The sequence below is a fragment of the Meles meles genome, chromosome 19, assembly GCF_922984935.1.
Source record: "Meles meles chromosome 19, mMelMel3.1 paternal haplotype, whole genome shotgun sequence".
NCBI classification, from domain to species: domain Eukaryota; kingdom Metazoa; phylum Chordata; class Mammalia; order Carnivora; family Mustelidae; genus Meles; species Meles meles.
This window is the reverse complement of record NC_060084.1, coordinates 12,938,596-12,964,060: the sequence shown is the minus strand read 5'-3', so window position 1 is coordinate 12,964,060 and position 25,465 is coordinate 12,938,596. Positions and strand designations below refer to the sequence as shown.

The following is a 25,465-nucleotide window of genomic DNA, read 5'->3' as shown; positions in this document are numbered from 1 at the left end:
CTTGGTAGAAATGGGAATGGCAGGGCCTGCCCCGGCACCTCGGGCTGACCGAAGCTGAGCCTACGTTTTAGCAAGATCCCTCAGTGACTTGTGTGTGTCTTGAAGCTTAAGATGGGCTCCTCTGCGGTCCATCTTGCACTTCATTTAGTTGACTATGGTCTTTGTGGCAGAAGAAAATTTATGTCATCACTATTATCAAAAAGCACTTGTTAATCACCTTAGTTGTATAGCTAATTGGTATGAATTGAGTTATAAACACATTCTCATCATCTTTCTAGAAGCTTTTTATAATCGGACAGTCTACATGACATGACTTAAAATCAACACTCCTCACACATATGGCGTTTCACCCGTTAGTAGCTACCAGGTGACATCTCTCTTGTGAGGGGTCAAGCAGGAGCCAGCATGAACCCCAGTTCAGAAATCAGATTTCACACTTACAGTAAGGTTACCAGGTTTAGAAAATCAGAATATGGGAGTCCCTGTTAAATTTGAATTTCAGATAAAAAGCAGAGTTTTTTTTTATTATTTGTGTATCCCCAAATATTGTATGGAACATACTGATACTGTAAGTGACTCATCAATTATTTATGATTCAGGTTTAACAAGGACTTTTTAATTTTTATCTTATTTTAACACTTAATAATATAGTTTGAGCAAACAAATGGAGTAGGCACCCCATATTTTCTCTTAGAGGTGAGGGCCAAGGTCGATGGGTAGATGTGGATGGATGGATGGATGGACGGATGGACAGACGGACAGACAGACAGATAGACAAATAGATTTCCCAAGGAGGGAAAGCTTAAGCTAAGGGACTCCAAATTTTTCCAGAGTAATCATCAAAGAAGGGAGGGATGCATGAGGGTAGGGCCCCATGTCTTTCAGGTTGCTGCCTCCTTAGGGAAGTGAGCCCTAGGAGGAGGCCAGGGACGACTCACAGACCTTCTGCTTCTGTCCGTAGCTTCTCTGGTGGACCACATCCAGTTTGGGGACTGCCACATTGGAAACAGCTATAACGTGAGCTTCACAATCACAAACCACAGCCAAGTGAACGTGATACGGTTCGAATGGCCCCTTTTAGCTACAGTTTCCTTTTCCCCACAGGTGAGTGAAAGCCATTCACTGTTCTCTGGACTTTCATAGGCATAAGCCAACATCAAATTGATTGTCCATCTCTTCCCGTATGTATTCCCATACATAGGATGGGATGGATGGTTCTCAAGCTGAGAAACAGCCCAGGAACTATCCCTTACTCAGACCAGGTGCCAGAGAACACTGTTCATGTCTCCTAGGGTCTAAAAACAGAGAATGAGGTCTGCCGAGATGGTTGCTAGGCTGGTGTTGAGGAATTCCATGGAAACCTGTGTGGATGAAAACAGGTCCCGTCTTCCTGTCCCCGAGTATAGACCTGTGTCCCCCAAAGTGTATGTTCTTTAGAGCATTAGTCCTGCAAAAGTGGTTCATTGAACGCTAAAATGGGGGTGGCAGGTTCTGTGAACAACTGAGATTTAGCAAATTTGCATATTATATCTTTCTCTTAAAGGTGCCCAGTGCTATTCAGCACACTAAAACCTAGTTAACTTTGTTTTACCTGGAATTTTCTGGCCCCTTCTTTTAGCATCTCACAGCACACCTTTTATGAATTCCTAACCAAATCTCAATGTCCCACAAGGCCGAAGAGAATGTGGTAGTAGATCTAGCCTCTGGCTAGTTGTTGTTTTTCATAGTTCACTGTTGAGTTCCCAGAACAGTGGATATACCCAGATGTGTCCACTGCTCCTCACCAAGTCTGTTCACACATGGACAGGGGGAGAGGGCAAGGAGATTTGGGGACCCTACTTTGTCACCTTTATTTTTTAGGTTTTTTTGTTTAAGTAGGTTCCATGCCTAGTGTGGAACCCAACACGGGGCTTGAACTCATGACCCTGAGATCAAGACGTGAGCTGAGATCAAGGGTTGGACTCTCAACTGACTGAGCCACCCAGGCACCTGCTTTGTCTCTGTTGAATCTTTGCATGCTCTCAGGGAGTTTGGCTTCCTGGAGGGATGTAAAGTATCAAAGTAGGCAGAAATGAGCTCAATATAGTGCATTTAGTGCCCCATGGGCACACACACTCCTGCATAGATGCCCCCACCACCCACGCACACATTTGTGGCCTTGGGAAATACTAAGCTTTCTTCTCCATTTTCCAGTGGAGAGTTTTTAGATCTGTCAGAAATATTATAGGACTATTTTATATATATATATATATATATATATATATATGTGTGTGTGTGTGTGTGTGTGTGTGTGTGTGTGTGTGTGTTTATATATGTTAAACCATAAATGATTTTATGCTATAGACCAAATTAAATTTCCCATTTATCTGGTATGCTTCAGTGAATCTCAGCTTTTCTGGCCTCGGGACTCCTTTACCCTATTAAACATTATCAAGGAACTCAAAAAAGCTTTTGTTTATGTGGGTTATATCTGTTGATAGTTACCTTATTAGAGATTAAAACTGAGACTATCTGAAAACATGTATTTATTCATTTTTAAATAATAAACCCATTTATGTTAATATAAGTACCACTTTTTCATGAAAATGGCTATGTTTTCAAAATATAACAGCTAGTGAGAACAGTGGCATTATTTTACAGTTTTACAAATCTCTTCAATATCTGGCTTAGTAGAAGGAGCTAGATTCTCCTATTTGCTTCTCCACTGATCTGCCACAATATCGTTTGTCATGTAACCTCTAGAACATTCCATTGTATACTCACGAGAAAATGAGAGTGAAAAAGTCAACTAACATCTTAGTATTGTGATGAAAGTAGTTTTGACCTCATGAACTTTTGAAAAGGTCATAGGGGTCCCAGGGGTCACCTGACCACACTCTGAGAACTGCGAATATACTGAGTGCGCCTGTCCCTGGTCCATACGGGTCATATGGAAGAAGAAGCACAGGTAGTTTAAGAGTGCGGTACCATCTACATAGGCAGGTTTGAATGACGTATTTTTTGCCAAGATTTTTGGCTCTACCCCTTCTCTAGAATGTCACCACCAGGTATCGAAAGTCCTTAAGCTCAGATTCCCAAAAATACTAATACCAGGGTCTTTCCCAGATGGGCCACCTCCACCCTGGGTGTGCCAAGGACACAGTGGTGACCATGAAGTCAGACGTGCCCATCAATCTGAAGAAGATGGGGATCAAGTGTAAGCTGTCCAGGATCACGTTTCCACTCCCTGCAGAGCAGGTCCCTGACTGGGATGACCGCATGCGCACAGTCAAGTGGGTGGATGTGCTCAGAAACCCACTCGGGACTTTGACTACAAAACGAAAGGTGAGTGAGGACATCAGGCACAGATCTGACCAGGCCTGCCGGGCTGGGGGTCCGCTGCTCTCTACTTCAGTGTCTCATCATTGCCTTCCAACAAAAAAAGAAAAAAAAATATTTCCCATTCTACTTGACCTTGATTTCAGAAGTGACAACTGAACTTGCATGCCCACCCACACATCTTCATCTGTCCAGCTTTGGTTTCAGTCTGGATGCCTCACGCAGCAAGTCCTCCCACTTTTCAACAGCACAGGGCCTTGCCTTTCGGTCAGTTCCTCTTTCCCTCGGGTGTCCAGAATTAGATTAGACTTTGGTTCATGACAGAATCTCATCTGTGATCCAAGCATGCCCCTCTTTTAATCAGTCCTTGGTTGGTTTCTTTTGCACAGTAGAATAAACAGAGATGAACTCACACCAACACAGGAAGTAGAACATGGAATACGTGTGTGCTTGTCAGCCATTCCATCCCCCTGCCTCGCCCCTTAGATGTAATCACCATCCTGAATCTCGTTTACCTATTCTCTTGATTTTTGGTTTTTTTCTTTCTTTTTTAACCTATGCATTCTTTTTTTTTTAAGATTTTATTTATTATTTGACAGAGACATAGCGAGAGAGAGAACACAAGCAGGGGGAGTGGGAGAGGGAGAAGCAGGCTTCCCCCTGAGTAGAGAGCCCGATGAGGGACCCTGGGATCATGACCTGAGCCGAAGGCAGACGCTTAACAGCTAAGCCACCCAGGCATTCTAAAAGGCATACTGTTTAGTTGTAGTTTTTCACTTTAGTTTTTTAAAAAGGTTAGATTGCATGTGATCCACATTGTCACATGTGGCTATCGTGCACCCAGTTTTACTGCTCTATAAAATTCCATTATTATTTATCATTCATGCTTCTTTTGAAAATTATTTGCAATTTTGCTATCACACACAGTGTTTCTGTGAACATTACCGTTCCTGTCAAGTGGTGTTCATTTGTAAGTTTATCTTCCTAGAAGTGGAATTGCCAAGTCATAGGATATATGAATTTCAGCTTTCCAAGGCAATGCCCAAATGTTTTCCAAAATGGCTGTACTAATGTATACTCTTACCGGCAAAGGGATCTCACCGATCCACATTTTCTCCACAACTTGGCATTCCCAGACCTCTCGCTTTTTATCATTTCTGTGAATGAGAAATGGTCTCATTTGGGGGCTACTTTGCATTTCCCTAGCCACTGATAAAGTTGAATATGTCTTCATATGATTATTGGCCATAATAGTTGTCTCTTATATAAATGCCTTTTACCTATTTTTTAATTAGCTGCTTATCCGTAGTATGAGTTATTTTATTTTTTATAAACTGTACTATTCCTTCCTATTATTTGTCTGCAAATGTCTTCACCAAATTTAAAGCTTTTCACTTTTTTTGATGTATCTTTTGATGAACAAAATATATTCTTAATTTTAATATAGTCACATCTATTAATCTCATTTTCTATATTTATTATTTTTGTGTCTTATCTTTAAAGCCCTTCCCTACCAGGGAAGAAAAATATGCTTTTTTAAAAAAAATTTAAGAACTTTGCTGTTTATATTTAAGCCCTTGGCCCACGTGGATTTTATGTATGGTGTGAGGCAAGGATCCAATTTCATAGTTTTCCATCTAGATAACTAACCTGACCAAATCCTCTTTTTGGTTAGCCCTTCTGTTTCCTAGTGATCTGCCATGACTTCCTTGTCATCTAAACGTCATACATACCTAGGATGTTTCTTGTCTTAGTATTTTGCTTCATTGTTGATTTGTCTATCCCTATGCCGGTTTTACCCTGCCTCAATTTCTATAGCTTCACAGTCAGCCTTGTTATCTGGAAGGGAAGTCCCTTTTCCCTACTGTTTTGTTTTGGAGTATTTTAGTTATTCTTGGTCCTTGATTTTTCTGTCCAATCTTGGAATCCACTAACCAAGTACTATGGAAACACGAATGGAAGCTTGATTGGAATTGGATTGCATCCATAAGTCAGTTTAGGAAGAATTAACAATTTTACAATATTAATTTCTCCCTTTTATTAACAAATTTTATCTCTCTAGTTAGATATTTAAGATTTTTTTTACTACACTTCAGGTTTTTTAATAGTGTTGGGACTCTTCAGGCTTTTGGTTTGTTCTTGAGTCAATGTTATTAAATTATTTTTCTAGGAATTTGCCCTTTGACTAAGTTTTCATATGTATTTTCATTAAATTATTTATAATATTTTCTATCATTTGTTTAAATCTGTAGGGTTGATGGTGATGTCTTCCTTTTCATTTTTTATATGGGTTATTTGTATTTATTCTTTTTTTTTTTTTCTTGATCAATCTCACTGAAGACTTTTTAAGTCATTCCAAATAAACAAATTTTGGCTTCATTGGTCCTCTCTGTTTTCAATCTATTCTTGATTTCATTAATATCTCTGCCTATCTTTATGACTTCCTTTCTTCTGCCTTTTTCTGAGTCCAAAAAACCAAAAAACCTCATGTCTCTGCAATCCTACTACTCTCAGTAATTTGTTTCCTTCCCCATTTAGGAATCATTTAGGTTTGCCTGAATCATTTATTCTGGAACTTGAGTTTGTGTGTTGGTGCTCATTTGCGCGGGTAAAATGTAGTACCATTCTCCCCCACAGCACTTTATTCCTGTGGGTTAACTGGCTCCACCTTTGTTACAGGTGATAGAGACAGACCCCGAGCCCACCCACTCTGTAGTAGAAGAGAACTATCGAGAACTGCGTCTTCAGATCAGTGCCAATGTGAATTTCGCTTCGTATGCATGCCACACAAGCAACGTGCACTTTAAAGAAACGCTGGTTTACCAGACCCGAGTGTTCAAGTGAGTCTTTGAGAGCCCCCACCCTCACAGGGGCGCTCTTCCATTCCATCATCTGCCCGTTCCTTCACCACACATTTCTTCAGCATCTCTGACAGCGCATACGAGGCAACAGAGCCGCTTAGCACTCACCAGAGCAACTCTGCAGGTGCAGTGAAACCTTCAGACCCACAAAGCTGTGGAAGTTCCCACTTGAAGTCAAGATATGGGCCAGGAAACACAGTCTGCCAGTAGGGGCAGCATCCTGCCATCAAGTCCCCGGTGGGGACCATCCTGGCAGCAGCAGTCCACACCACCAACCAGGAATGGCTCTTTTCTTCCCAACCCCAGGTCACATTTCGGACAATATCCACACTGATGGCAATAAGTCCGTCTCAGCTTAGAAGCCCCACAACCTAGAGAAGGCAACACTCCTCATAACCATTCCATAGGTGCAGCTTCTAGGATCCCTGTGGGGGACATCCCCAGTTACAAGAGTCACTATACTAAGAAAACCCCAAAGCTATATCTTCCCTCCAGGGAATCATAATTCCCTCCAGACCAGATGCAATTTACCAATCAGGGGTCATTTTTACTATAAACAGGGTTGCCTAATAATACAACTGGTATTTCTCCTTTATCGTGTTTCCAGGGAAACAGAGCTAGAAATTTCACTTGTAGCCAAAATTGTCCTCAGAAGGAAAAAGAGTTATGTGAACTCATGCACAGGAATACAGGATGTCGTGGGCCCCCATCTTAAGGAGCTCATGGTGGGTGAGGGGAGGATGGGTGAAAATAGGTGAATTGATAGTTGTGGTGTGGTGTGGTATGTGTACTGGAGAGTACCTAAAACAGCCCAAGATGTGGGGACAATCAGGAAGCAGAGAGCTCATCAGGGAAGGCACCCCAGACGAAGCAGTGCCCCGCTGAATTGCGGAAGATGAACAGGAGGTAGCCAGATGAAGAAGTGAGTGAGGAAGGAAAGGGCCTTCCAGACAGAGAGAGCAGCACATATAAAGACAGACTATTCTTTAAGAATTACAAGCACAAAAATGTAAACCACTGATATGTTTCAACTTTGTAAGAATTAGTAATTAACTTGTACCCTTCATTTTGCATTGGTTACACTTTACATGTTCTCCCCAATTTTTATAGAAGCAAAAGAGATAAGGCAGGAGGCAGGACCTTCTGTTGATACCAATTTCTCCTAAAGTAGGGGTTGGCAAACTTGGCCCATGGATCAAATCCAGCCAGCTGCTTCTCATTGTAAACAAAGTTTCTTCTGGCCAGGGCCATGCCCATCCATTTATGTGTTGTCTGTGGCTGCTTTTGCACTGCAACAGCAAAGTGAGTAGTTGCTACAAAGACCTATGGTACACAAAGCAAAATAAATAAATAAATAAGTGCTACCTTGACCTTTGTTTTTAAAAAAAGGTCCAAGCACTTGACTTTGGGCATACCTGCATGGTCTACCTGGATTGGATAATGGAAACCTAATCCTTACACCCTACTCTTACACCTAGTGCACCCCACCGCAAACTCTCAACTCCTACCACTTCCCTAAAACTAGGATAGCACTTGTGTTTTTTTCTCTAGGACAATCATTTTCTTGTGTCAAAGCTTCATCCTTCTGCTGTGATTGTGATGAAGTTTTAATGTGATTCCAGAAAAAAGATTCTGTCTCTTTATCTTGTCTTAGATGCAGGGAAACTTGAGGCAAGAAAGGGCTCCGCTAATTCAGAATTTGAGACAAGTCTCAGCCAGTGAAGGAATCTCAGGCAGGGGTAAAGAAGCCTCTGACCACAGGGACATTGTTCCCAGTGGGAGATGCTTCAGGAAGGGAGAGACTATGAAATTTGCACCTAAAGGAGGTACTGTCATGGGAAACACATTTTGATTCCTCTCTCATGGAAATGTTTCAGGATTACAGCAATGCTTGTGGAGAGCTCATTGCGTAGGGTACTTACTGGTGGTGTTCCAGATGATTTTCAGTACTAAACATTTGGATAGTTTTATTTTTAATAGCTATGTATATATTTTATATGTTTTAGAAGAAAATATAACTAGCATAGCAAATGCATAATGTTGGATAAAATGCTTAAAACTTGCCTCTTGAAAAAATGTTTAAGAAACACAGTGATGACTTAGAGAAAGAAGTTAAGTAACAGTATAGATGATGGGCAGACCGAAAAAAAATGCTGACAGCACATTTCTCAAATCCATTCTCTGATCTATCTGAAGGTTTGAACTGGTTAATTCAGGAAGCGTGCAGCTGGAATTCAACTGGGTCTCAGAAGAGACTACAAAGGCTGTCAGTTTTGCAATGCCAGATAACCAAGGTAAACACAATGACAGGCAAAACCCAGGGTTTGAACCGAGTGCCCAGTTAATAGGAGAGCCGAGTTCATGGAGCAGTGAGCACTGCCCCCCCAGTAGCCAAGGAGAAGCAGAGAAAATGTCTCATGGTGTCTGCAGAACCAAAGGGTCTGAGAAGCTCAAGAGCTGACCTCTGTCCTCCTGGAGCCTGAACCCTGGCCATCCACCAGGCCACCACCCTGACCACAGAGCTCTGGGAATCTTGTTTTTTAGGCCATACCCTCTTGGAAGATTACAGACCCTTGCTGAAGCTATGAAATATTTCCCCAAGAAAATGCACACCCATACCCAATATGATACGTATAAAGTCCTTGGAAAAGGGCTCAACACTTGGTGGACAGATACTTGTTACTGTTGTTGCAGTTTTGGAGATTCACGGACCTTTTGAATGGGCCCCCAGGTTGTGAACCCCTTTTTTTAAAACAATGATTCTCCAAAAATTAGGTTCATATCCCCTTATTCTTGAGGCAGAATACCTAGAGACATCTCTTTGACCCACCCCCTTGAGCCAAAAGGAAACAGCTTGAAAAACTTGTAGAATTAATAGAAGTATTTTCAGGAGTCTCCTATGAGAGATGTAAGCCAATTCCTTGCCCCCAGTGCCCAAGATTAAGCATACCTGCTAGAAGAGGTGAGCCCACAGACCCCACAGAGGGTCCCTCTGGACCTGTGAGTGTGTTGCCTTCCACCTGCTCTCCCACTGCAAATGCAGAACATCACTGGCTGTCTCTGTTTTCCCCCAGGTTCCTCTCAAAAAGACCAGCTTAGCCAGGGCACGCTGCACACGGTCAGCACCCTGGACAGCGCCAACGACCACTGGAACGACGTTTCCCTGCCACCCTTCTCTGTGGAGCCCTCCTCAGGCACTGTGCCTGCAGGCAAGACTCAGAAGCTCAAAGTGAAATTCTCCCCGCTGGAGGCTGGAGACTTCGAGGGCCATCTTTTCTGCCAGTAAGGAGAAGTGCTCCCAGAACAAAGTTTGGCATCTCCTGTCCTCTCTTTTGTCCCACCACTACCACTATTCTTTCCAGCCTTGGGCCCCTCCACAGCACCTAAATGGTCACATTTCCTTTTTGGAAGATTCAAAGGGGCCAGGGCTTGGAATATACAGAGAATTGGGCCTTTTGTTTCGCTCACCAACACTCTCTAGACTCTTCCTCCTGCCCCCTTCCTCCTGCCCAGCCACATACAGGATTCCACTGAGCAACAGAATGGCTGACAGACAGATGGGTTCCAGTCCTTGGGCACACACGAACTTAGGAAAACTTTCTTGTATGTTTTCTGAGACTTGGTTTCCTTATGTAGAAAGCAAACAGCAATACCCACCTTGTACTATCACCATGAACCTTAAATGAGCCAATTCAAGTGAAGACTTAGCAGAGAACCTGACACACAATTATCCCATACACATCCCTGCTGGTGGAGGCGTGGACCTGACACGTCGGTGAGGAATAGAAGGGCCCACACCCAGTTCCAGAAAAGCCAATCTAGTAACTTATAGCACTGAAAGCTCCTGATATGCTAACCACTCCCAGGAAAGCTCCATGCAGAACACCCACCTACAGAGGACTGTATGAACCCCAGCATGGGGTAGACAGACCTACATGGGCCATGAGAGCCTTGTGGAGTCCCACAGTCCACCACAGGGACCCTCCCCCACATCTGCCTGAACTTGGTGCTGGGGCTAAGTCTGACCACATCCACCTCACCTTCTCCAAGGCACTCAGGATACTCTTTTAGGATTTTTCTGTCCCATGTTCATATCCCAGTAGGTGCCTATGAGAGGACCCAGAGGGTAAGACTCTCTGCTCAGTTTACAACAGGGAGATTTTGTCACCACTGCTGGAGGGATAACCCGAGGCTATACTTAGATACAGAAAAGGAGGCAGAATTCAACCCCTCCTCCTCAGCGCATTCCTGAGTCCATCCACTCAACAGTTAATGAGTCAGCACCTACCATGTATCACGCACTGTTCAGGGACTGAGATTGTGTCGTTGATCAGGACAGCCTCTGCTTTCTTGGAGCTCACATTCTGGTGGACATAATAATTCATTTCCAACTCTGAAAGCAATAACTGATTTAAAAATAAGTAAGAATAACTTTATCCTCTCAGGATTCCTAACTTGCCGCCCGGGGAGCAGGGTCCAGTCCTAACAACGAAAGGGCGGAGCTGCTTGCCCTTCTGCCATTTTGACCTGAAACACTCCGACTACATCAGCGGTCATCGGCGCAACCCAGACCTCCGAGGGCCTGGGGGTGGGGCTCTGGACCCCAACACCCGGGTGATTGAGTTCACCAGTGTGGGCATAGGAGGGAAGAGTCTCCGGTGAGTTGCCTAGGTTTGCATCAGTTGAGTTCCCATCACTCTGTCCTTCTAAAGAATGGGGAGGAAGAATTCAGGGAAGTCAGTGAGACTAAATCCTAAAAGTGAGCTTGAACTACTGGGGTTAGACTTCAGAGAACTGCTCTAGTAAGGAAGCTGGATTTGGTCTCCTTAGTATCAACACTGGGAAAAATTTGGAAGACATAAACAGAATCCCTGACCACCCCCTTACCAACAGAGGATCAGTGGGACAGAAGCACCCTGGGCATCATTATTACTCCAAAGTCCAGTTCGCCAGCCGTAGTCTGGAGCCCCAGTTGAGATGCAGTTTTCATTTCTATGTTAATGAAGTGCCAGATAAGTTCTACTTCCCAGATAGGGAGGGCTGTGCTAGAGAAGATCGTAAGAAAGTGTGTCTTATTCCTCAACCCCCCCGTGTCTCTCTCTGTGATCAATTCTTCCTCCTCGGCCAGGACTTTTACAATCCTGAACCCCACTAACACCACCTACACCTTCTGCTGGATCTCCGAAGAAACTGAAAGTCTCCAGAACCCTCCAGCCTTCACATGCCTTACAGAGAAGGGCCTCATCCACCCGGAAAAGAAAGCTGAGGTGTGTATGTGAATGAAGACCGCCTGATGAAAGACTTTACACTCTCTCTCTCTCTCTCTCTCTCTCTCTCTCTGTCTCTCTGGATAGCAAGTGTGCGGTAGACCATAGGTAGAGTGAGGGGCACAGCCTGAGGGTGCATGAATCAATAAGGATTTCTTGAGTGGCATAGACAGGAGGCTGTCCTCATGAACAAGACATACCTGCACTCCCTTGGTTGGCCATGGAGAGATGGAGAGTTCTAGCATTTGCAGTTTTAAAAACTGAAACTATTAAAGCAGGGAAGAGGAGCTGGGCACTAATGGCTGGGGATTCTAGGACCCAGAGAGAAACAGGAAGACTTGTTTTTTTCCCCAAGGGACTGACAGTGGTAAAAGTATACAGGTATGTTTTTACTTGGTCAGAAAAGTGAGTCCTGTCCCACAGCTCAGTCCTCATGTTTACGCAGCGGTGTGGGGACTGGAGTGTGGGGTCAGACCTAGGGAAGCATGAATTCATTGGCCAAAACAGAATGATAGACCCCATATCCTATAAATTCCACAGAGAATCTCAGGCAGAGATAGATCCAGGAAATAGAAATGATGAATTCAAATGCCTTAAGGCAGGTCCCACGAATGAATGGAGCAGGCCCAGGGGACAATGACAAGGAATGCTGAGCCCACCCCTGGCTGGCTGCTGTGCTTCTCTGTCAGTTGACCATATACAAACAAGTGACCCAGGGCTGCCAATTTTCCTGAACTTTTTGGGAAAAGCTAAAATTCCATATTTCTCTCAGATTCTCTCTGTTTTTACATGCCAAACAAAGACATGGTGTGAAATATGGCAGTCCAGCCACCAGAGACTGTGGGGAGGAGGGTAGACCCCCTCAGAAGGACCTGTGGGCAGGGTCCAAGCAGACATTGATGTTGCTGAAACAGCTGTACTTACATGCCTTCACAGAGACAGCAGAAAGGGAGGGGTGACCTGATAATGTCAGCCATCGTAACCCCAGCACCAGGAAGCCTCCAAGGGCATGTGGAACAAGCAAACAGAAACACCTTTTACCCCTCTGTTCCCAACTGTCTTCTTAGATTACCTTCCAGTTCACACCTTCCCATCTGGACATCACAGAAGCCTTCTGGACTTTCTTAATCCCTGAACACAACATCACCGTCCCTTTCCTACTGGTGGGCAAAGCCACCGATCCTCTCATCAATCTGGACAAGTCACACCTCAACTTCAGTTGTCTCCTCATTGGTAAGCCTGCCCTGTTGGTTTATGTGTGAGTTGGTGGGACCTGTGAGGGCTGACCCAGCAATGACTTCCAGGAGCAGACTTGGGTGGCAAACTTGTCCTGGTGCCCGTCAGAGGTTCTCTATCACTGTTCACAAAGCCAAGAAATATTTATCTCTCCATCTAACTTCCACCAGGTATCTTCTAAATCCACACACTAATAACCTATGAGAATTCAGGAGCCTTGCTGCAGATTCTGCTTGTTAGGTTCCTTGAAGGCCTGGACTGACTGTGTCCATTTCCAGAGCCCTGTGTCATCCCTGTCTTCCTTGCACTTGCCTCCGGAGGACGTACTGTACTTATTCGTCTCTCAGTCTGCGCCCCAGTGATCAGATTTCTCTGACATCTTTTCATGTATTTATTCAGCTCAATAAGTATTACTGAGCCCTTGTATGACCCAGGCACGGTTCTGTGAGCTGAGAATGCCGTGGGTAAAGCCAAAGTCCCCACCCTCCCAGTGGTTATATTCTAGTAATAGAAAGCAGACCAGCAAGGGAGGCCTGGGGAGCTCAGTCAGTTAAGCACCTGCCTTCTGCTCAGGTCATGATCTCAGGTCCTGGGATCAAGTCCCACATTGGACTTCTTGCTCAGTGAGGAGCCTGCTTCTCCCTCTGCCTGCCTCTCCCCCTACTTGTATGCTCTTTCTCACTCTCTTTCTCTCTCTCTCTCTCTCTCTCTCCCTGGTTCTCTCTGACAAATAAATAAATAAAATCTTTAAAAAAAAAAAAAAGAAAAGAAAGCAGACTACTAAAAAAGAAAAACATACAGCATGTCAGATGTTAATAACTATTCCAGAGAAGAGTAAAGCAGGGTAGGTAGAATAAAGATGCCACTAGGCAGTGGGAAAGTGACATTTGATCAGAGACCTGAAGGAAATAAAGGAAGTGATCACCAGGTCCCTTATCACATGGATGCAGGGTGTGTGTGTGTGTGTGTGTGTGTGTGTGTGTGTGTGTCTAAAATACAACTAAAGGAGAGGATTTTTAGTAACTCATTAGATTTTTATATTTAGAAAAATAATATACTTCATAATAAGACAATAAGTCTATTATATAAGGAAAATTTATTTTATCTCCACCTATCCTTTCCATCAAAAGAAGCCCATGTTAACAGTCTGTTATGTACTATTTCCATACATTTCTTATACTGATACATATAAGTATGTGGGAGGAGACTGTGATGTTCCAGAGGGTTTTGAACAAATAAATGGCCAGTACATCATAAGAATAATAACAGTACTCTTGACTATAGGGAACAAATGGATGGTTACCAGAGGGGAGGGGTAGAGGTGAAGAAACAGGTGATGGGGACTAAGGAGTGCTCTTGTCATGATGCGCACCGGGTGGGGTATGGGAGTGGTGAATCACTATATGACACACCTGAGCCTAATAGAATACTGTTAACTAACTGGAATTTAAATTAAATTAAATTAATAGAGGGGCTCCTGGGTGGCTCAGTGGGTTAAAGCCTCTGCCTTCGGCTCAGGTCATGATCTCAGGGCCCTGGGATGGAGCCCTGCATTGGGCTCTCTGCTCAACAGGAAGCCTGCTCCCCACCCCACCCCCGCCTGCCTCTCTGCCTACTTGTGATCTCTGTCTGTCAAATAAATAAATGAAATCTTAAAAAAAAAAGATTTATTAAATAAATAGAAACAGCAACAGCAAGACGAACAGAATTTAATCTGGGAATGCAAGGGTAGTGCATTTCAATATAATGATTATATCAACAGATTAAAGAACAACCAGGTGATCATATGAATATACACTAAAAAGTCATTGCAGAAATTCTTAAGAAAAATTCTAATTGTAAGATAGGAAGGAATAGAGGGGAAAACTTAAATAGAGAAGACTATCCAGGGGCACCTGGGTGGCTCAGTCAGTTAAGCATCTGACTCTTGATTTCAACTTAGATCTCAGGGTCATGAGATGGAGCCTCGCATGGGGCTTTGGGTTGAGAGTGGAGCCTGCTTGGGATTCTCTCTCCCTCTGCCCCTCCCCCCAACCCTGCTCACACATACACTCATGCTCACTCTCCCTCCCTCTCTCCCTCTTCCTCAAAAAAAAAAAAAAAAAAGACTAACCAAAATCAAGAGGCAGATATTATACTGTAATTAAACACTGAAACCACTTCAGTGAAAAATCAGGAATTAGGCAAGGATGCTCATTATCATCATTATTATTGAATACTTTCTTTGTGATTTTAGTTAGCAGATACAATAAAACAAGAAAATTCAAGAATTGGCATAAACATTAAGGAAAAAGAGACAAAACTATCTCATTTGCTGTTGCTGGTGACTTCTTACATAGAAAACATCCAGAGGCTCTAGAGAAAAGCAAAACAAACCACTAGAATCAACAAAAAAATTTAGTAAGCGGCTAGATGCAAGACAATTATGTAAAAATCAAGTTTTCTCTTTCTTTTAGCAATAGGCACCCAGAAACAGAAAAAAAAATCCATTCGATATTGACAAAACCTATATAATATCTAAGGATAAATGTAACAAGAAAAGCACAGGACTTATATGAAGAAAACTATAAAATCTTATTAAAAGGCCCTCAAACAAGATGTGAACGTTTACCAGTTCTCTCAAGATTAAATACAAACTTAATCAAGTTCCAATTAGAATTCCAACTGGTGTTGCCAGATAAAATACAGGATGCATAGTCACATTTGAATTTCAGATAACAGTGAGTAATTTTTTAGTATCAGTATGCCAATACAAGTATGTCATGCAGTATTTGGGACATACTTTTACTAAAAAAATATTTCCTAAATCTGGCAGCCTTAATCCCAAAAGAATTGGGGGCAGAGGGAGAATTAGATAAAATGGTTCTAAAGTGTATGTTAAAAAACAAATGCTCTACAATAATCAAGGAAAGTAAGAAGAAGCAAAATAGTTACAGAAGACATATTCAGGCCCTGTCAGGACTCTCACAACATACCTGAGCTCTGATTCGAAAGAGTATAATGCAGAGACTATCTACAGAGACATGGCCTGCCAGGGAGGGTGAAGCCCTCATTACCAAAAGCAGGAAGGCATTGGTTCCAAAGGAACAAAGAGAGAAAATGATGTCATCAGAATCACCTCGGGACAGCTGCGACCAAGGCAGAGGGGCCACCCAGCAGGAGCAGGAAAGTGATGGAATAAAGTTCTAGAAGGAGAGAGGTGAATCTCGCCAGGGGAAGCAAGTCCCTTGTGGAGCAGAAGGAAGGGAGGTAGTCAAAGACTGAAGAGCTTGGGAGAAGAGAGAAAAGAAGTTGAAAAGTTTTTTCTGTGAAGGCTTTTCCTCTTGTTTGAGGAGCAGTATCTGCTGAATGCTTCAGGAGCAGGCGTGAGGCCTTCATTCAGGGCTGCTGTTTCTCCCTTAGGCAGAGAAGCCAGGGAGACCGTGCACATCATCAACAAGGAGGAGCAGGGGTTCTATTTTGCCTTCCAGGACAACTCCCGGTATTCCGAAGGTTTCAGCAACAGCCTGGTCATATGTCCCATGGAAGGTTGGATCCCACCACTGTCCAGGTAAAGAAAAAGTCCCCCACAACCACACACCCCCATTATAGCAAGGGTTCTAGACCTGCTAGCCAGGAGAATGCATTTCCCCCAGAGTGCTCTGTATCACATCTCTTCCGACTCTAAAATTTATATGAACAATCCCATCCCTGTCCTCCTTCTTTTCCATTGTTCATTTTCCTGATAAATTGTAGGACACTGAGAATTTTAAGACCTTCTTCTCAATATTTTTCTCTCATGTTTATATTCTTTTCCTTTCTTTCTGTTCTATCTGTGAAATCATAAAGCAGTGTCCCGCCATGAATGGCAAATCTTCAAAACTCATCGTAATTTGGAATGACAGTTCCTTTTCCTCATAGAGCGTGTGCTAACCCATCAGGCTCACATTCTTTAGCAGGTTATAACGGGTTGGCCTTGGCAACTAATCTGCTCTCTTCTTCCCCAACCAGGTTCCCGGTTGATATTTTCTTCACACCAAAGCAGGAGGGAGATGTGAACTTTAATTTGATCTGCAATGTGAAAAAGAAAGCTCACCCTCTGACTTTAAATGTCAAGGCTGAGGGGTACACTATGAATGCAGAGGTCAAGTGCAAGGACAGGACTGGCTTGATCACTCTCCTGACTCCCAAAGAGACTAACATTATCAACTTCTATGAGGTAAGAGTGTGAGAGAACCTTGATTCATTCTCTCTCTCCTCTGCCTCTCTCTCTTTCTCTGTTTCCATACTGGCTGGGAAAGGCAATACAAGGGAATGTTAGCTGTATCTCTCTGTTTCAAGTGCCAGGGAGACCAGAAGAACAGCAACATGCCAGAAGCATCTCCACCCTCAGAATGCATATAGTTTTGATGTGAAAACTTATTTTATCTTTCAGGGGGTGGAGAGATGGTAGGGAAGGGAGGAATACTTGATTTCAACATACAGGAAGGATGTTTGTCCACCAAGGGCTGTCTAAAAATTAAATTGCCACCTGACACTTCAGGTATGAGGCCCCCCATCATTTAGTAGCTCTTGGTGGAATATCTGACTACATGAAGCCCATGATACTCAGCTCACTAACATCATCTCTCATCCCTATCTCCCAAAGGATATTTTTCCCCAACATTTTACATATCCTAACCCCAGAGAAGGGAACCATGATTTGCATTCCGTGAACATACTACTCTGTTCTCTGTCTCTCAGGTAGAGTTGAACGAATGTGTTCAGTGTGAACTCAGCTTTATCAACACTGGAAAATTCAACTTCAGCTTCCAGGCGGAACTATCTGGGCCCAAATCCCTATTGCAATACTTGGAATTTTCCCCCATCGATGGCAGTGTGGATGTGGGGCAGACTGCACATGCCTCTGTGTCTTTCCAGCCATTTAAGAAGTGTGTCTTGAAAGGCCTGGAACTCAGAATCAAGGTGAGACCATTTAACATTGTCTGACCCTGAAAGCACTCCCAGCACTCTCTCTTGAGAGATTAATTCTCCTGTATGTTCCTTGTCTTCTCCACCCTTCCAGAAGCTCCTGGAGAGTGGTCGTGTTGGAAACAGTCTCACAATTTCTAGTATAAAGGGTTCATCCACAGTTGAGGTGCCCAGTGGATAAGTGTTCATTGCAAAGCAGTGAACCATCCATGCACTGGAATCCTATGCAGCTATTAAAATGAATAAGGGAGATGGGTGGGAGGTGCAGAGGAAGTAAGAGAGACAAAATATGTATAACATTTTCCAAGATACGTCATTGAATGAATAACCAAGGAATCATGATGCCCGCAGGAGTGGCAGAGAAGGACCGCCAGAGAGCTGCTCTCCCATAGTGATGAGAACACTGGCAAAAACTAGCAACAGCATTTTTTTCAGAACTCTTGAAGTTAACCAAAGGCTAGCAAGAATCTTAGGATCATTTATTCAAGAAAAATGGCTGAATTGTGTGTATATGCCTCATTTTCTTTATTCACCTGTCGAACATTCGGGTTGTCTGCACACCTTGACTACCGTGACTAGTGCTACACTGAACGTGAGAGTGTTAACACCTCTTCAAGGTCCTGACTTCAATTCTTCTGGGTACCAAAGCCAAACAAAGACACCACAAGAAATAAAAGCTATGGGCCAATATCTCTAATGAATACAGGTAGAACAGTCCTCAACACAATACCAGTAAATCAAATCCAACAATACACTGAAAAGATCACACACTACAACCAAGTGGGACATACCTCTCAGATGCCAGGATGGTTCAATATACAAAGACCAATTAATGTGATATCGGACATTAACAGAATAAAGGATAAAAATCACATGATCATCTCAATGGAAGTGGCAAAAAGCATTTGACAAAATTCATGATAAAAACTCTCGACAAACTAGGATTAGAAAGAAAGTACCCCCAACATAATAAAGGTCAGATATGAAAAGCTCACAGCTAACCTCATGCTCATCAGTGAAAAGCTAAAAGCTTTTCCTTTAAGATCAGGACCAAGGCAAGGATGCCCACTCTCACCACTTCTGGAAGGCCTAGGCAGAGCCATTAGATAAGAAGAGAAAATGTATCCAAATTGGAAAGGAAGAGGTAAAATTGTCCCTGTGTGCAGACAACGTGATCTTATATATAGAAAACCCAAAATATTCCATTAAAAAAATCTGTGAATAGAATTGGGGCTCCTGGGTGGCTCAGTTGGTTAAGCCTCTGCCTTCAGCTCAGGTCATGATCCTGGGGTCCTGGATCAAGCCCCACATAAGGCTCCCTGCTCTTTGGGCAGTCTGCTTCTCCCTCTCTCTCTGCCTGCTGCACGCCACCCTCCCCACATGCTCTCTCTATAAAATGAATATATAAAATTTTTAAATTAAAAAAATCTATTAGAATTAATAAAATAATTCAGTACAGTTGCAGAACACAAAGTCAACAAACAAAAATCAGTTGCTTTCCTATACACTAACGAGAAATTATCTGAAAAGAAATTAGGAAAATAATCTCATTTACAATATCACAGAAAAGGATTCAATTCTCCTGAATAAACTAAGGTGATGAAAGACTTATATACTGAAAACTACAAGCACTGATAAAAGAAATTAAAGACACAGACAAATGGAAAGACATCCTGTGTTCATGAGTGGAAAGCCTTAATATTGTTAAAATTTCCATGCTACCCAAAGCCATCTATGGATTCAGTGTTATCCCTATCAAAATTCCAATGGCACAAATACAGGAAAACAATTCTGCGATTCACATGAAGTCACAAAAGACCACAAATAGCCAATCAATCCTGAGAAAGAAGAACAAGGCTAGAGGCATCCTTCATCCTGATTTCAAAATATATTATAAAGCTACCATCATCAAAATCGCAGAGTACTAGCATGGAGACAGACACATAGACCAATGGAACAGAATAGAGAGCCCCAGAAATAAATGCACACATATACTGCCAACCAATCTTTGACAAAGTTGCCAAGTACCCACAAAGGAGAGCCTCTTTGGCAAATGGTGCTGGGAGAATTGGAGATCCATATGCAAAAGAATGAAGCTGAGCCTTTACACCATACCAGGAAGTCATCTGCAAATGGATTAAAGACTTCAACATAAGTCCTTAAACCATAAAGCTTCTAGAAGGCAACAGCAGGGGAGAGTTTCATGAACTTGGTTTGGCAGTGACTTCATGGATATGACGCTAAATGCACAGGCAACAAAAAATAAAATAAAATAAAAAGCAAGACTATCTCAAACTCAAAAGCCTCTGCATAGCAAAAGCTAGAATTGACAGAGTGAAGAGATGAAGAGACATGGTCTTTATTCATATCCTTAGAGAAAAGGTGACTGACAGGGAACCAGGGGGTATGACAATTGGAACCCAAGGTCAGTTGCTGGCCAGTTCATAATTTAGAGGGACATGAAGTCATAGTACAGTCTAAAAAAAAATTTTTTTTTCATTAGAAAAAAGTAAAATTCCTAGTTTGGAACTCAAGGGCAACGTTGCAGCCATCTTACCTGGGAAGAGGCAGGCCCCCTGCTGACCCCACCTCAGAAGGAGCCCATCCCTTTGGAGAAACATCTATTTTTTTTAAGATTTTATTTATTTATTTGTCAGAGACAGAGGGAGAGAGAACAAGTGAGCACAGGCAGACAGAGTGGCAGGCAGAGGCAGAGGGAGAAGCAGGCTCCCTGCGGAGCAAGGAGCCCGATGTGGGACTTGGTCCCAGGACTCTGGGATCATGACCTGAGCCGAAGGCAGCCGCTTAACCAACTGAGCCACCCAGGCATCCCTGGAGAAACATCTTTTTCAGAACTTCCATGTTTTCCTGAAGAAAGAAACATCATACACACACATCATAGTACCTTCCTGCTCTAACTGGCAGAAAAGTTGAAGGTGGTCAATTTTAACCCTTTCTAGGCAATCAGTCACAAAATATAAAGACTTTAAAAGCCTTAAACTGTTTTTCAGTTTATAAAGTTGTTTATGAAAACTTGTGCCAATGACTGTTATAATGCTTCTTCTAATGATATTTAGGATAAATAGCAGATATTTTGTTTTAAATAAATTTTCAGCTTCCAAATTTCATATGCTAAAGTTTCTGAAGAGCAAATTAAGTTCATGTCCCAATAGGCACCTGTGTCATCTTATCGAGAACCCAGGGATAACGCATACTGTTTCTGTCTTCCACTCTTTCGCCCTTGACATAGGGTGCTTTGACGTCATCCTTGTCCTTTCCTGGTCGCAGGATGGCCATTTCCCCCTGCAGCCCTAGGTCTGCATTCAAAGTGCAAATAAGAGGGAAGAGCCTGAAGGCAAAACAAACAAAAACCAACAACCAAGCAACCCAGCTCTCTCAGCAAGACCACCTCTGTATTCAAAATAGGACACCCTCTTGTCCTTTTCTGTTTATATCCTGATGACCAGAACTATGTCTGAGGACCACCCTTAGCGTCAAGGAAGGACAGGAACTCAAGTATTTTCCCCCAGGCGCATTGGCAGCTAAGCAGAGTCCTGCTAATAGGGCACCCCTGGGAAGCAGATGGGGGGCAGTAACCAGCAGTGTCCGCCACACTCCTGCCTTCCGGCTGAATCCTCGCTGCCAGAGCCAATGCGGGGTCTGACTGCGACTGTCTCACTTTGCTTTCCTCAAGTAAACAGACTTCTAACCTGTGAATCAGATTCTCTGCCCATGGAGTCCTAGCACCTGAATTTTTTGGGGGGGTTGGGGGGAATCACCAACTGCTTTCCTCCTTCACCTGGGGACTCAAGGAGCCCTTTGCTCACACTTGTAATCCCGCTCTGCCTGCCATTGCCTCCCCGCAGATCAGCCACGGCCCGACATTTCTGTGCAGCCTCTCAGGCTGTGCTGTGAGCCCCGCTGTTCATTTCTCCTTCACCAGCTACAACTTTGGGACCTGCTTCATCTACCAAGCTGGGATGCCCCCATACAAACAAATCCTGGTTGTTACCAACAAGGAAGAAACGTCTATGAGGTAAGCAGACTTCCTGGAGCTTCTAGATGAGTCTGTAGCTCCTCGTGGGTCGTATAGGTGAAGTGCTGTCGAAACAGAAAAGGATTATGGGAAAGAGTCAAACACAGCTGGGCATGAATCCCGAGTCTCCTTTCCCCACCTCTAATACTTGGGTAGCCATGAGCTGCTCTGCTGAAAATCTTGAAATGAGGGGGCAATGCCTGATGAGAGGTTCAGCGGCTTCCATTTATTTTCCCCACATAATAGATATGGAAACCAAGGTTTGAAGAGTTAAAAAGTGAATTTCTCAGGCCATTACTTCATAGTGAATAACAGATTTATACCGAGCTTAAGTCTCTGCACCATTCCAGTGTGGAATGTTCCAGTACAGGTTTCTGGGCCTTATTCCAGACCTATCGAAAAAGGACTTCCAGAGACTAGCCCAGAGACCTGTGTTTCCTCAAGGCTTTCTAGGTTACTACTATGCATAGAACTTTCCTGGACGCGGGAACTCTTACATGTCTGTGCTTCCAGTATGGCAGCCTACGACTCCATGCGGCTGCAGAGCACATAAATTGTGCCTGGTGCAACTGAGGGACCGAATTTTTAGTTTGTTAAATTTTAATGCATTTGAATTTCAATTTGAACAGCCATATGGGTCCAGTGGCTGCCGTGTTGGGTAGATAGCACGGGCCTAAGTTTGAAGCCCAGCTCTTCCCTAGCTGTGCAGCCTTGGGCACATGTTCTCACCTCTCCTCGCCTGAGATGGTGGACAATAATAGAGCCTCCCATATGGGGCTCTCAGGAGGATTAAATTAGCCCCCAGAGAGAGCCCTAAGAGCAGTGCCTGGAACATAGGAGGTGCTCAGTTATGGTTATCTGCTGCTGCTGCTGCTGGGATGCTGATGGTTATCAACCTGAAGGGGACGTTACAAGAGTGTCATGTGATTGGAAATGCTCATTAAAACTCTTATCTACCTGCACTCTTTCCTGCGTGATTCAGTTCAACCGGAAAGGCATTCAGTTCCGTTTATTGGCCTAGCAGGACTCCTTCTCTAAATACCTGGAAGACAGACAAGGAAGTACTGAAATGGGGAGGTCTCGTGCCTTCCTACCCACAAGTGGATGTAGAGTGGACATGGTCTTCGAAGACGCCATGTAATTGGGCAACTAGTGATAATGAGAACAGATCGCCTTTGTGGAGTCTTTCCTCCGTGCCCTGCTTAGTGACTCAGTCACTCTATTCCATTTAATGCCCCCAACAGCCTTACGAGGTAGCTGTCACTACCCCAGCTTCACAGATAAGGCAATAGAGGCTCATAGAGGCTCAAAGGGCAAGTAACTTTTCTCAGGTCTCATGGCTGGTTAGTGCTTAGAGCCCAGATCCAAACTCCTGTGTATCTGATTCAGAACACACACCTCTCCTCTGTGCTTTGCCCCCCAGTTACTTAGGAAGCACTTCTCCTCCTCCTCCTCCACCTCTTTCTCCTTTTTTTTCCGTAGAGAGAGAGAGAGCACTCTCGCAGGGTTGGGGTGGGGGGAGAGGGCAGAAGGAGAGGAGAGAGACTCTTAAGCGGGCTCCATGCCCAGCATAGAACCTGATGCAGGGCTCGATCTCAAGACCCTGAGATCATGATCTGAGCTGAAGTTAAGAGGCAGACACTTGACCTACTTAGCCACCCAGGCACCCCAGGAAGTATTTCCTTCCTTTACATGGAACAAAGGGCCATGGCACGTTTGAGTTTGAGGCCCAGTTCTGCCAGGATCTCAGGGTGTGGTTTGGGGTAAGGAAATGGATTATACCAGGGAGTCGTGGCCTGGACCACTGCTAAGGTCCCTTCCAATGCTTACCTCCTCTGACTTCAGGGCAGAGGGCAGGAAATCCATCAGTACCCAGCTCAGAGAGAGAAGGGGACGGATTCGGTCTTTCTGGGGGACTTAAACATGTGTTCTGACCTCCAGGAGCACAGGCTGGTCCTGGAGATCCTCTTCCTTTGTAGAGAAAATGGAAATATGCGAACCCTCTAACTTCTACACCTTCCTCCTGATTTTCTGCAGCTTAGACTGTCTGTATACCAATACCACATACCTTGAGGTGAACTTCCGCGTCGATGTGATAAAGCCAGGAAAGACACTGGAGATTCCAATCACCTTTTATCCTCGAGAAAGTATCCAATACCGAGAACTCATCCCCTTTGAAATCAATGGGCTCTCACAGCAAATAATTGAAATCAAAGGGAAAGGAACCGAAATGAAGGTAAGAGACCTTGATGAGATCCTTAGGCTTGGCACCCTCCTTTTTGCCCTCCTAGCCACCTGTGCCCCCCTGAGCCCACTCTTCCTCCCCTCTCCTCCTGTCTGGCCCACAAACTCCTCTGTCAGAGGCCAGCCAGTCCCACTGAAGGGTGAACTGTCAAATCTGACTCTTCCTCAGACCAAACTTCAGTGAATCATAGGCTATAAGGAATCACGGGCACCAGAGAAACATTCTTTTTCTTGGACAAGTTTGAGACTATCAGATGCATAATCCCAAGCACGCCCTTCTCCTCTTACGTCAGGGTGTGTTTTGTTTCAGGTTTAATAAGCTAGATTTGTTTTGGATAGCCATTTATTTTGGCTGTGTGTGCACATGTGCGTTTCAACTGTGGAACATCTTTCTCTAATGCCACATTGAGTAATGATCTCTGCCAGACACAGATCCCAGGATTATGCTCGACTGAGGGCATGGCTTCTAAGTAGGCGCTCCTAATGAAAGTCCTGTGCTAATCCCTTTCTCCCCAGTGTCTGGTAAACCTTTAAGGTGTCTGTTTGGTGAGTATATTTGCATTTTACTAGGATGTTCTGGAAGATGGAAGTCTTTCCCAGATGCTCAGAAATGCACAGGACATTTCTGCCACAGACAGAGAAGATGGGGCAGGGTTGGGAGGGAGGTGTCCCTGGCAGCCTTCCAATCAAACTAGAGGAACCTCAGGACATGGCCTCCTAGTGTGTCTGCACCAAAGCTGGACAGGGCGGGGGGGGGGGGGGGTGGGTCTCTTCTGATCTCACCGCTCATTCAGTCACTCACTCACTCTGTACCCACTGTGTGTAGGTCCTTCGGGAAAAATCCTGAGGGGACCTCCAGGAGCACAGGCTGCTGCTAGGGACTCTCAGCTTTGGAGACCGAATGGAAACGGCTGGATATCAAGAAAGCTGAGGAGCAGGGGGTGTGCACTTTAGGGACTGAGCAAATGACAGTGACCCACGCAGGGGCTGCTGCAGAGTCCCGCGGGCCAGGCGCAGCCTGACCTTGATCCATCCCGGCCAACACCGGGCTCAGGGCCTTGTGAGGACTTGGAAGCATGTCCACTGCGGCATCTCTGCAGCCGCCATTGTAGTCTCAATGCTCAGCTCCTGTCACCTTCCAGCCCGTCTCCAGAGAGACGCAAGCCAGAGCATTCCCAAAACATGCGTCTGAGGGGGTCACTCCATGTTGTCCTGGCTTCCCGCTTCTCCCGGCACGAACTACAGCACGAAAGGCTGACTACCTGCCAGCCTGTCTTCTCGGGGCAGATCTCGTTCCCGGCCACAGGCCTTGACTGAGCCACTCCTCCGACTCAGGGCCTTGCCACAGAGGGTGCCCCTGCCCCCAGGGTGACCTCCAACCTCACACCCACCCCGACTCAAACTGACTAGATCCTGCCCTTCCTTTAGCTCCCCGGTGCAGTGTAGACATGCCCTCTCAGGGACGCCTCCCCAGAACCCCCAGCCAGTTCAGCCTCTGTAGTGTGCTCTCAAGGTACCCTGAGCGTTTCCTCCACAGCCCTTCACCCTGTTGG

The 25,465-nt window shown here is 44.4% G+C and overlaps 1 protein-coding gene across 1 annotated transcript in view; it reads left to right on the top strand.

The window, feature by feature from the left end:
• HYDIN (HYDIN axonemal central pair apparatus protein) overlaps nt 1-25,465 on the top strand; it is a 301,936-nt gene that overhangs the window by 251,914 nt on the left and 24,557 nt on the right. Inside the window, exons 64-76 of the mRNA XM_045986716.1 lie at nt 962-1,104; nt 3,106-3,324; nt 5,998-6,158; nt 8,376-8,473; nt 9,254-9,461; nt 10,625-10,837; nt 11,308-11,446; nt 12,514-12,679; nt 16,085-16,232; nt 16,673-16,880; nt 17,405-17,626; nt 21,499-21,668; nt 23,706-23,904. Coding sequence (XP_045842672.1) covers nt 962-1,104; nt 3,106-3,324; nt 5,998-6,158; nt 8,376-8,473; nt 9,254-9,461; nt 10,625-10,837; nt 11,308-11,446; nt 12,514-12,679; nt 16,085-16,232; nt 16,673-16,880; nt 17,405-17,626; nt 21,499-21,668; nt 23,706-23,904 — 2,294 coding nt within the window. The remainder of the gene's footprint in view (nt 1-961; nt 1,105-3,105; nt 3,325-5,997; nt 6,159-8,375; nt 8,474-9,253; nt 9,462-10,624; nt 10,838-11,307; nt 11,447-12,513; nt 12,680-16,084; nt 16,233-16,672; nt 16,881-17,404; nt 17,627-21,498; nt 21,669-23,705; nt 23,905-25,465) is intronic.